Source organism: Schistocerca gregaria, chromosome 10, assembly GCF_023897955.1.
Source record: "Schistocerca gregaria isolate iqSchGreg1 chromosome 10, iqSchGreg1.2, whole genome shotgun sequence".
In the NCBI taxonomy this organism is placed as follows: Eukaryota; Metazoa; Arthropoda; class Insecta; order Orthoptera; family Acrididae; genus Schistocerca; species Schistocerca gregaria.
This window is the reverse complement of record NC_064929.1, coordinates 74062229-74074289: the sequence shown is the minus strand read 5'-3', so window position 1 is coordinate 74074289 and position 12061 is coordinate 74062229. Positions and strand designations below refer to the sequence as shown.

General features: G+C 40.5%; 1 protein-coding gene across 1 annotated transcript in view; it reads left to right on the top strand.

Annotated features, from left to right (window-relative positions):
* Nucleotides 1-12061, top strand: part of LOC126293593 (histone-lysine N-methyltransferase 2D-like) — a 435002-nt gene that overhangs the window by 363374 nt on the left and 59567 nt on the right. The window contains exons 9-11 of the mRNA XM_049986869.1: nucleotides 3366-3458; nucleotides 5423-5785; nucleotides 10940-11623. Coding sequence (XP_049842826.1) covers nucleotides 3366-3458; nucleotides 5423-5785; nucleotides 10940-11623 — 1140 coding nt within the window. The remainder of the gene's footprint in view (nucleotides 1-3365; nucleotides 3459-5422; nucleotides 5786-10939; nucleotides 11624-12061) is intronic.

The window sequence follows — 12061 nt, the reverse complement described above, 5'->3', positions numbered from 1 at the left end:
TATCTCAAACATTGGTTTGCTGCAGAATCCTTCAACATATTCTCGGTTAGAACACAATAAATTTTCCTGAGACCAAGAAACTTATGTCCATGAATCAGAATGGTTTTACAAAGCATCAGTCATGCAAAACTCAGCTTGCCCTTTTCTTACACGATATGCTGTGAACTACAGATGAAGAGCAAGTGACAGATTCCATATTCTAGATTCCGGAAAGCATTTGATTCAGTGCCGCACTTCAAACCGTTTGGGTAGGTACGAGCGTACGGAATAAATTCCCGGTTATGTGAATGGGTCGAAGACTTCTTAAGTAATAGAAGTAATGTCTGGCTAGACTAGTCGTGTTGTTTAAATATGTGGGCACAACATTGCTAAGTGATATAAAATGGAGCTGGCATTTGAGAATTGCTCTGACATCGTGAGACACCTCGGAGAGGTCTGGTATTCAAACTGGGACAGTGGCACGTAGTTTGGTTGTCAGGAACTGTACGCCACCACCTCTCCTCATCTTGTCGACCAAATACTGGCAGTTTTTCCACCGCCAGGGTTTGAACTAGCTTACCCCGGTTGAGCACCTCCGCACCAATGTGCATTAACGATCTCCGCTACAGAGGCGGGTTTGGCTTGTGGAGCATGTGTGTAGATGTAGAAGTAGACAGTGTAAAATTTTTGGGACCACATATAGATCTCAGCTTTAGTCACAAAACCTATGAACTAGAATTAATTTGCATCTAAACTGTGCAAATTGCTGAAAAGAGTGTGATATTCACAATTCTTACAGTCTGACTAATATTTCCTACACTTCTCACTTAATAACAGGTCTAGAAATTTTGTAAGTGGATCTATCTTCAGTTGTTTGCGAGTTTAGGTCTCTTCAACATTTCCGAGATGCTTTCCTGTGTAAACTTGCAACTATTTGTGCTGCCCAGCTCTATATACATTCAGTACCCAAGTTAGCATATCCTTTATGCTCTTCTGTGAATCACACAAATCTGTGGCCATTTCTGCGGCCCTGTTAGTCCTATTTGGAATGGGATTCACGAGTGATTTGTAAGCAGTCTCTTTTATAGAGTGATTGCTTCTTTCCCAGTATCCTACACTAATTAACTGAATTCCGGCAAGCACTTTACCTGTGAGCCTACACATAGTTACATCCAGGTATTTGGATGAGTTGACTAACTCCTGCTTTGACTCATTGCTATTGTAGTCAGATGCCATTATATTTTTGTGAAATGCTTTGCTTTATGTTTCTAACATTTAAAGCACATTGCCAATCTTTATTCTATTTTTAAATCTTAGTAATATCTGACTGAATATTTATGTATCAACTCCATTCCCTGAGCTACACCTGAAGTTACTCCTACATCTGTCAGCAACTGTAAATCGTAATTAATGTATGACACATCCTCCCCACCGATCTTCGGTACAGTGACAAATTTCATTTGATACCCCATATGATGGTACTTTTTTAAAGAACCACTGATGTGATACTGAGTCAAATGTCTTCAGAAAGTCAAGAAGTACTGTCTCTACCAGAAAGCTTCAGTCCATGGCCTTCAGTGACAAAAATGTGAGTTATGTTTAAAATATATAATTACTTAGTGTTAATCATAGTGCATCCTGCAGAGGCATCATCAAAAAACTTGGTACTTCAGCAGATGGTTCGCAGCATTCTTTGTGTTTAACAGTAATTCTCTTTCATAAAAACAAAAGTATAAAGCATAAGAGAGACAGATCTATTGAGCACCTATTTATTGAATGACCTACCAGAGAATACTAAATGTCTTTTAGTCAATGTGGTGGAGTTCATGACTGATTTGAGGATATCGTGTTGAGCAACTTCTGCTCCATGAAAACTGTATTCACAGAAACTCTTATTAAAGTTTAATTTGTTAAGTTTCATAATAGTAAGCCAGTTCATACTGTTGTCCTGAATTAAAATGTACATTCTCAGTTTATTTCTACAACTGAAGGAGCACTTTTCACTGGATCCACGAAACGTGATGGGAGTAAAGTAATGTTAACTTCTGGTAACTGTCCAGTTCCTAGACAAGTATTGCCCATTATTTGCTTTTTTCATCACAAAGCACTTTTTGTCTGTTTTCAATCAAAGAGGTACTTGAACAGAAGAGAAGTCCAGTGTACAATACAAAATTTTAAGCATTCCTCATAGATCTAAATTTACTGGCAGTCTCCCACAAATACTATTCCATGCCAAATAAACAGTGTCCTCACTACTAATACTATCTCCATTATTTTTAAAAAAATATTGAGCCATCTCTCCCTGCAGCAAATCCTTCAATACCCAAACTACTACTGTGCCATTTCCATAGGTTATATAATTTTGGGTAGGTGTGTTTCGTCCTCTGCATTCTTCTATATGCTGGCACTCACCTTGTCAGGCCTGCTTCCTCCCTGTGTATGATGAATTTTCCTTCCTCTTCAGGATTGTCAGCAACATAATCCTGAAAATCGACACTCCATCCGTTTTCTTCAGTTCACTTTCCACAGCCTCTATACCTTACTTCTTTTCTGTGAACAAAGAACATCTACAGTTCTTTGAATTAATTTTTACGCCTGATTTGTGTACTGTGTGAAATTTTGCACTGTTGACTAAACAACGGAGTTCCAGGAAGAGTCAAATGAACGATTTGGATTACAGGCAGATAGATAGCCAGTGACTTCAGATTATAAAAATGGCACAGGCTGACTGTCACAAATGCTTCAATTTATTGTATGCAGCAAAACACATTAGATTTACCAATTTTATTATAACTGCCACATCTATAAGGAGCACAAAATTTTTCAGTGTATTGTAAGAAAATTAAATTTTATTAATATAAGTTAACTCATTTGTAAAATCTTCAGTATCATTATGCCTTTGTACATTAGCTGTCATCAGATCTGAGACATGCCTGCAGAGCAGATGGACTGATTTACTCGGACCATTGAGCAACAGTGACAGTAGTCCAACTATGGCAAGTGTGTGAAGCTGGCAGGTTGGCTGTGTAGCCTCAGGAAAAGTGTGAAAGAAATTTGAAATAGTGTGGCTAAAGTGTGAGTCATTACATGGCAAATGCTGGAAAATTGTGGGGAAGCTTCTTTGTCTGCATCCTGTTCCTACAACTGCTGAAAATATTTTTTTCTTTCATTTTGTGTCTCATAATTTGTGATATTTCAGCATTTTTGTTCACATTTTAGCAAACTGGAGGATGAATTGTTCTCTCTGTTGCGATGACTTCAATTGTGTCTGTTGCAGTCCACTGTAAACTACACTGTACAGAAATGGATTTTAATTAACTGTAGATAGTAGTTGCTTAACTGAGAATTTTCCCTTTTAATACAGCTTGTGCAATTTTATGAAGCAGGTTGTGGTAGGAGTTCCACTGGCTAGCAACGTCCTCCTGCCGAAGGGCTACACCAACACCAGTTCTGGGCCTCAGCTCAGCGCACCAGTCCAGGTATACTTCTTTGTGACAAGTGTGTTTGATTTGTATCACTCACTAAGAAAATTGTAATATATTTTCTGTAAAATATATGTCAGAAATACATTATATCTGCATGTGTTATTTAGCTAGCTTTGAAATGTGGACCAAAAACAGTTAAAAAATGTTCAAAGCCGCCCCCCACATCAAAAAAAAAAAAAAAAAAACCAGTTTTGTGATTTGACTTTGTTACATTACAACATTATTAGTGGATAGGTGTCAGCACAGACAGTTGGTCCCTCTCTGACATCACTACCAGTTTTGTGATTTGACTTTGTTACATTTCAACAGATTAGTGGATAGGTGTCAGCACAGACAGTTCGTCCCTCTCTGACATCACTATCACATTATAACATTGGCCGTGACAGACGAGTGTGTAGCTAGATGGTGAACTGACGTGCCAAAGAATTGTAGGTAGTGCTCGACCTGTAGTGGAGAGTGACAGAAGTTTGGGTAATTCCCCAGTATCGGTTGTTAATAGACAAATTTGTATGTTGTGTATTCGCGGGGTAGAACATAACTGTGAGGAATTTTCAGACATACAACCTAGTAACCTGTAAGGTCGGAGTGTTTAGAAAATAATGCATCGTTATGGGAAAAACGATGAAGTATGAAGCCGTAGTAGCTGTTGACAAGGTGCCCATTATGCAGTTGCACGTTTTTATGTTTGTTGTGGAAATGTAATTACATATCGCTCAGTTTCTTTCTGCAGTCTATGAACAGTGTAAGAGGGAGTTTTGTGAACTATGTCCTTAAAGGGAAGCACAAGAAATGGGAGATGAAGATCACCTGTCCATGACATCAGTGGTTGAAGAAAGCCACAGTGTTGTTTGTTGTATGAGCTATAGCACTAGCACCGCGCGACTGCTACGGTCGCAGGTTTGTATCCTGCCTCGGGCATGGATGTGGGTGATGTCCTTAGGTTAGTTAGGTTTAAGTAGTTCTAAGTTCTAGGGGACTGGTGACCACAGATGTTAAGTCCCATAGTACTCAGAGCCATTTGAACCATTTGTAGCACTATCCTGCTGAAAGCATGTTACCTGTAGCAAGACTGAGCAAGGTGGTGCAGTGGTTAGCGCACAGGACTCAGATTCGGGATGACGACAGTTCAATTCCGTGTCCGGCCATTCTGATGTAGGTTTTCCGTGATTTACCTAAATTGCTCCAAACAAGTGATAGGACGGTTCCTTCGATAGGGCACGGCCAACTTCGTTCCCTATCCTTTCTTAATCCGATAGACGGATGACCTCACTGTTTGGTCTCTTCCCCCAACCCCTGTAAACTGTTAAACGTTGGCCAAACCCATTAAAGCAACATTGCAGTGTTTTGCAGTAAATTAAATGTAGTAGCCTGTAAAATTTATGGGCCTAGTAACTTTTGCATGACACAGGGCTGTAAATCTTACCAGTTTGGTGCTTAGTGATAATATTTGACACAAATATTTCAAAAAAATCGTTCAAATGGCTCTGACCACTATGGGACTTAACATGTGAGGCATCAGTCCCCTAGAACTCAGAACTACTTAAACCTAACTAACCTAAGGACATCACACACATCCGTGCCCGAGGCAGGATTCGAACCTGCGACTGTAGAGGTCGCGCGGTTCCAGACTGAAGCACCTAGAACTGCTGGGCCACACCGGCCGGCACTAATATTTCATTTTAGAACTCTGTTCTATTTGCGAAAGACGTATTCTTTTAAATTTATACACATAATTGATCAATTTCAATTAAATACACTTGAACTATAATCTAGAACTCAACTTTCGTGTACGAGTCACAGTTTTACTGTTTGTAAATCTCCCATGTATGGCACTAAAACATCGGCATTCTTTTGTTATACGAGGCACCGTGCCTCGACACATTGTTTGGTAAACTTTAGGAAGCGAGTACTCACCCCTACGTACTGCAGCAATGGGTAACTCGGTCTCCGGTCTGTAGGTGCAGGCACCGGCACAGGCGCAGGCGCAGACGGTGGCCCGGCAGTACCAGCTGCAGGTGAGTGTGGCGGCGGACTCGAGTGTGGCAGCGCCGGTGCCGGCGGTGACGGTGGCGGGCCTGCAGGAGCAGTGCCAGGGCTGCCACAGCCACGGGCACGGGCCAGGCCAGGCGGCGGCTGCCTACCAGGCACAGGCGCAGGCGCATCAGTTCCAGCTGCAGCTGGCGCCGGCACCTACGGCCACGACCGCGGCACACCCTGCGGACGACAGCCCGGTCACCTCCTCCACGTTCGGAGAGGGCCGTCAGCAACAGTGCCCCTCACGCTCCTCCCAGCAATCTGTGGACATCCGCGGTCCTATTCAGGTACGCTTTCTTACCGGACTGTCATTACAGTGGTAACTGTCAGTGTCAGTTAAAGAGCGTGGCGGTGACTTGTCCGAAACACGTGAGAAATTTATTAATTCTGGTGAATGTTAAATTTATTGAATGCATTTTGGAAATCCCAGGAAATTGTTAAATGCACGAGACGGAATTGAACTGTTTGTGGCAGAAGTAAATGTTATGACTCATTTTATTACAAATCGTATAGAAATCTATTTTGGGAAGAAGTGGTTGTGGTTTTGTGTAAGAAAAGGTGAAAGTGTGCTTTGAATTGGGGCAAACTTACTCACTTGCCGGTCTCGGGAATCTTCATTATTATCCTCAAGTTTTCCTGTTCTGAGCTGTTTCTCATTGTTCGATTCTGAGTGTGATGTTCCTATCACAATTTGTCACATAGCTGTAAATTTGTTTCAAACAAAAACGAAGGATGGTTTTTATTTCTGCAAAAATTTTGAATACAAATTCATATTAGACTACACTTGCTTTGAGGATCAGGCTTCAGTTCTTTTTTCTAATTTTATTGCAAAGTAGTATTTTTGTCCAACACTCTCACAGTGTTAGGCTTCAAGAAAACTGACCATATGGTGTGAAGAATGTCCAGTTTGAAACATGACCTGTTGGTGCTACTAACAAGTCATCATTTTGTTGTGTGTTTCTGTTTAGGATTTCTCATTTATGAGAGGTTATCACACTGTGACTTGGAATGGTGACAGATAATTGGCACTTCGTGTGGCTCAGTGACTGGGTGCAAGTCTTTCAACAGGATGCCAGTCAGTGGCTTCATGTCCCGAATTTGATTTACTGTAGTAATCCGACCAGGGAAAGGGAACCTACTGTTTAAAATGGCTACTGAATTACGTGTCATTCCTGGCGACTCCTCACATTTTTGAGAGATGAAGGCTAGATTAAATGCAGACTGAAAATTTCTGTGCCCTGGATAAGATTCGATTCTGTGTTCTCTCAGTTTTTGGACATGCACTATACCTCTAGACTGTCAGCTGACTAAGTTATAAGAGTGTACAACTTACAGAATTGTTGATAAAACTGTAAATTCTAGCTGGATTAGGAATATTCCCATAATAATTTACGTGACAACTCAAAGAAATTCATTTGGAAGATGAAAACTGAGTAAAACTTACTCACCCATACCATAAAAATGGCTGCAGAGAAATTTGGAATTTCATTCTGGAAAATACTGAAAATCATAAGAAACATTTTAATGAAGCGCCCAGAAAGGAGGCAAAGAAAGGGGTACAGAGAATCTACAGTGCCATTGGAAACAGTACAACTGTTTCTCACCTGGCAGCTACATAAATGGACTTACCTCCATAGAACAAAAGTGAGCTGCAATAAATTTATTTTGAAGGGACTCACTACGAGGAACTGCACTTCACATACATATCTTGTGAATAGATGTTAACCTCATTGCGACTGAATTGCTCATATTATCTATCCATTACATAGAGTTTTAAATGACTTGTTGTAGGGATACCAGAGGTTCTCACTGAAGTCTGGGGGCTGTTAATGTATTTATTGTGTAGATTGAAATGTAATAAGTAAATTACACTGACACATTGGTACACAGTGTGAAGCAGTTAAACAGAATTTATTTGTGGAACAGTTTCTGTCTGGCTGAAGTGGCTCCGTCATTACATTGACACTAAATAATTTACGCAGTCAGACAAATCGATTCATTTGCCTCCTATGTCTTATAGCTTTGGCAACTATCAGTTACTTCATATTGCATAATTGTTAGTCATTTTTATTTATTTATTTGGTCTGTTCAGTTTGGTGTACTGTGATTGAACAATTGCCACCACTTATCTTCTTTTCTCTTTCGCCAGTATACCTTCAGTCCTGAAATTTTTGTTCACTCTTGTTTTGAAAATACTCTTCATGTTGTTCTTGCTTCCTTATTGGATAATTCCTCCACTCTCATTGCTTTTACTCTGATCCAATATCTGTTTCCTATTTCTTTTGTACTGATCTAACATTTTCCTGAATCCAGATGCACATGTTATTCTGTCCTCAGTGTGATCTTTTCATACAGTGACTTGTTTGATCTAAGGTGATACGAATACTCCTCTGCTGTTACTTTCTGCATCCCCAGAATCTCCCTTCCAAATTTCCCTCCTTTTTTTTATGCCTTCTATTTTTGGCAGTGAGTACAAATATGCAGGTGTCGCTGTGGAACTCTAGTGTGCATTTGTGCTCATAACATAGGGATTTGAATTTGTATGTTTTCTGGTATGTCCGATGGCTATCTTCATCTTCCTGGCTCTTTCTTCAGCAAATGGCATCACCTAGATGCTATAACTTACGTTTTCTTTTCATATCAGTATATGTTGTTGTCATTGTCCAGGTTGGATCTTTTTACGTTGACCCTAATATCATTCCACTTGGGATATTGTGTTTACTAGCCCTTTCTGCCATTCTCTGTTATCTTCTCGGGGATGAGTGGTCATCAGCTTGTGCAACTTAAGTTTCAAATAGCTCCCCAGTGGATTTAACTTGGAATTGGGTGATTGTTTATATTTGGTGTATAAGTGCTTGTGTCTTTTCATTTAGTTCACAATCTTTTGCCTATTTCATAAATGTGTGTCTGCATTTGGTGACTTGTGTTTTATCCAGATTTAAAAAAATGCACCTTCATATCTCCTGCTAGAATCTGGGTTACATTCAGTCCTAATGATAGATAATTGTTCTGTGCACAATTGTCATTTTCTGAATTTTGCTTAATACTCACCTAATTGTGATTACCTATTCAATTCTGTAGTGCTTTGGAGATTATCTCGTGTATGCCTCTGCAATTGTGTATTTAATTAATGATTCACAAAATGATTTAGAATAGTTACAAAATAACATTTGCCAGGTTGAAGAGTAAATAATTTTTCCATCAAAAGTGGCAGTCGTGTTTAAAAAAAAATCCTCTGTAAGACATTTTACTTAAATCAAACTTCCATTGCCATCAGTTCTTTTTTAGAGATTCTAATCTCGATCACTCATTCTGAAAAAGAAGCCGAGAATCTTCACCGAGATGTCTGCTACTCTGCATTTTATTTGATGCACACAGGTAATGCAGTCTTGGTAACTGGTAGAAAGGTTAGTTATTTAAAACTTGTATGTTCACTTGGTTTGAATGCACCAACGAAATGGCATTAGCATGTTCTGAGGGTTCTGAAAAATTTATTCCCTCTTAACTTGTTAGAATATCTGCCTTTGAGAAATTGAGGAAGGCATAAGGTGAGGAGTAGGTATTTGCTCAATACTGGGAATGAATGGTGATGAAGATTATTAGTACTATTTTGTTGTTGTTGTGGTCTTCAGTCCTGAGACTGGTTTGATGCAGCTCTCCATGCTACTCTATCCTGTGCAAGCTTCTTCATCTCCCAGTACCTACTGCAACCTACATCCTTCTGAATCTTCTAAGTGTATTCATCTCTTGGTCTCCCTCTACGATTTTTACCCTCCACGCTGCCCTCCAATACTAAATTGGTGATCCCTTGATGCCTCAGAACATGTCCTACCGTCCGATCCCTTCTTCTCATCAAGTTGTGCCACAAACTTCTCTTCTCCCCAATCCTATTCAATACTTCCTTAATAGTTTTGTGATCTACCCATCTAATCTTCAGCATTCTTCTGTAGCACCACATTTCGAAAGCTTCTATTCTCTTCTTGTCCAAACTATTTATCGTCCATGTTTCACTTCCATACATGGCTACACTCCATACAAATACTTTCAGAAATGACTTCCTGACACTTAACAAATTTCTCTTCTTCAGAAACGCTTTCCTTGCCATTGCCAGTCAACATTTTACATCCTCTCTACTTCGACCATCATCAGTTATTTTGCTCCCCAAATAGCAAAACTCCTTTACTACTTCAAGCGTCTCATTTCCTAATCTAATTCCCTCAGCATCACCCGACTTTATTCGACTACATTCCATTATCCTTGTTTTGTTTTGTTGATGTTCATCTTGTATACTCCTTTCAAGACACTGTCCATTCCATTCAACTGCTTTTCCAAGTCCTTTGCTGTGTCTGACAGAATTACAATGTCATCAGCGAACCTCAAAGTTTTTATTTCTTCTCCATGGATTTTAATACCTACTCCAAATTTTTCTTTTGTTTCCTTTACTGCTTGCTCAATATACAGATTGAATAACATCGGGGAGAGGCTACAACCCTGTCTTACTCCTTCCCAACCACTGCTTCCCTTTCATATCCCTCGATTCTTATAACTGCAGTATTATTTATTATTATTATTATTATTATTATTATTATTATTATTATTACACCTCAAACCATATAGTACTATTTATTATTATTATTATTATTATTATTATTATGTGGTTTGAGGTGTAAACCTCATCAAGTCTTAAATAACACGCAAAGTACTCTAATAATAATAATAATAATATTGTGTTGACACACTGAGCAAATTCAGGGACACAGTTCAGGAGAGATACGAGATATCTATTAAAACTGCTTCACAAATTGGTATGTTTCATTTGTAAATTTTTATTGTACCTTTCACGATAGTACTAAGCCTTGCTACCACCTTTACTACTATCTGATTCTGCAAGTATTTCAAATTTGAGACATTTGTGTCACAGTTAGTGTCGTCATATATTATTTATGAGAAGCCATCTTCTAATCACTGTAGTACATCTCTACTTCAGGAGGCAAGAAAGTGATAGCTTGAGTAGTCTGTGTAGCTCAGCCGGTACACGAGAGATGTGGCTCTCAGTTTGTCACAGTCCTCCACACAGTTTTAATGTCATGAAATTTCATCACAGTGTACTCACTACTGTGAAGTAGAAGCTTCTTGTCGGTCTGGTGCAGCACACAAAAGTCAAGCATGCCCTTATATCACCTACAGTGAAACCTAATTTCAGAACTAAGTCATTGCTCTAGTGCCATGTAACCTTTTCAACTGAAAGACAAAAACATTCTAGAATTTCGTTTATGAAATTTTAAACTTCCATCTCTTCATTTTCCAAAGACTGTCCTCACCTGATTTCTATGTGTCGTGGTGTTTCAAAAGGTTTGCTCTCTGTAGTTATACAGGTCTGAAATAATTTGCAGAAAATCATTGTAGCTATGGTGTTGATTTATCGCGACTTTGGTGTACAGGGTGGCACAGTGAGCACCAGCAACGGTTCACCTGTGGAAGGCGCGGCAGGCCCGTGCTACCTCGCACAGCCCGAACCTTCGCCCAACTCCGACGCCCTGCTGATTTCATCGTCATCTCCTGTGACTCCGGTGCAGGCCCCTAGTCCTCCAGCCAACAGTGCCCAGTATAGATGTCAGCAGCAGCAGCAGCAACAACAACAGCAGCAGCAGCAGCAGCAACAACAACAACAACAACAACAACAACTGCAGCAGCAACAACTGCAACAGCAGCAGCAGCATCAACTGCAGCAACAGCAGCAGCAACTGCATCAACAACAGCAGCAACAGCAACAGTTGCAACAACAGCAGCAGCAGCAGCAGCAGCAGTTGCAACAACAGCAACAGCAACAGGCACCACCGCAACAACCACAACCACAACAGCAACAGCAAGTGTCACAGCCGCAACAGCACCATAGAAGAACACCACACATCACAGTAACAACAATGGCATCAGGCCGTACTGTCGGGAGTAATACCGTGACGTCAGTGGTGGCGGGGTCTTGTGGACCACGGGCGCACACTGCGACTGTGTCGGTGACGACGGCAGACACACCGCACCAGCAGTCGGCAGCGTCCTCTGGGCAGGGCCACGCACAGGCCAAGTCGCCCCTGGAGATGGTGCAGAGTGTCGTCAGCTCCATACAGGTCAGGACTGTTACTCTGTCAATTTCACTCGGCATTTCTTTCTCGTGGCATTATGTTCTCACAGTGTTTGTTCAAAAAGCAATCGAGTCCAAATTTGAGAAAACTTATTTTGAAGATATCTCTACAAACAATTAAAATTATTCATAATAGTACTCTCGGATGTTGACACACTTCTGCATAGTTTTCCACTCTTGAAAGCTGCCCTACAAGTTGTATACCAGAATATCCTGCAGGCAGTGTGTCAAAGCCACTCAACTTCCACTGCAGTCTTTTGGTGCTGTCCTCTGAGTGCTGTTAGGGGGGCGGGGAAGCGCTGTGAATCCATGCTGCACCAGGTAGTCATTGATTGAGCAGGTGTGGCTCAGTGCATTGTCATGCAGGGTGTATACGACCTGGGACAACCGGGAGATCAGGGATAAACCCGGGAATTTTTTCATC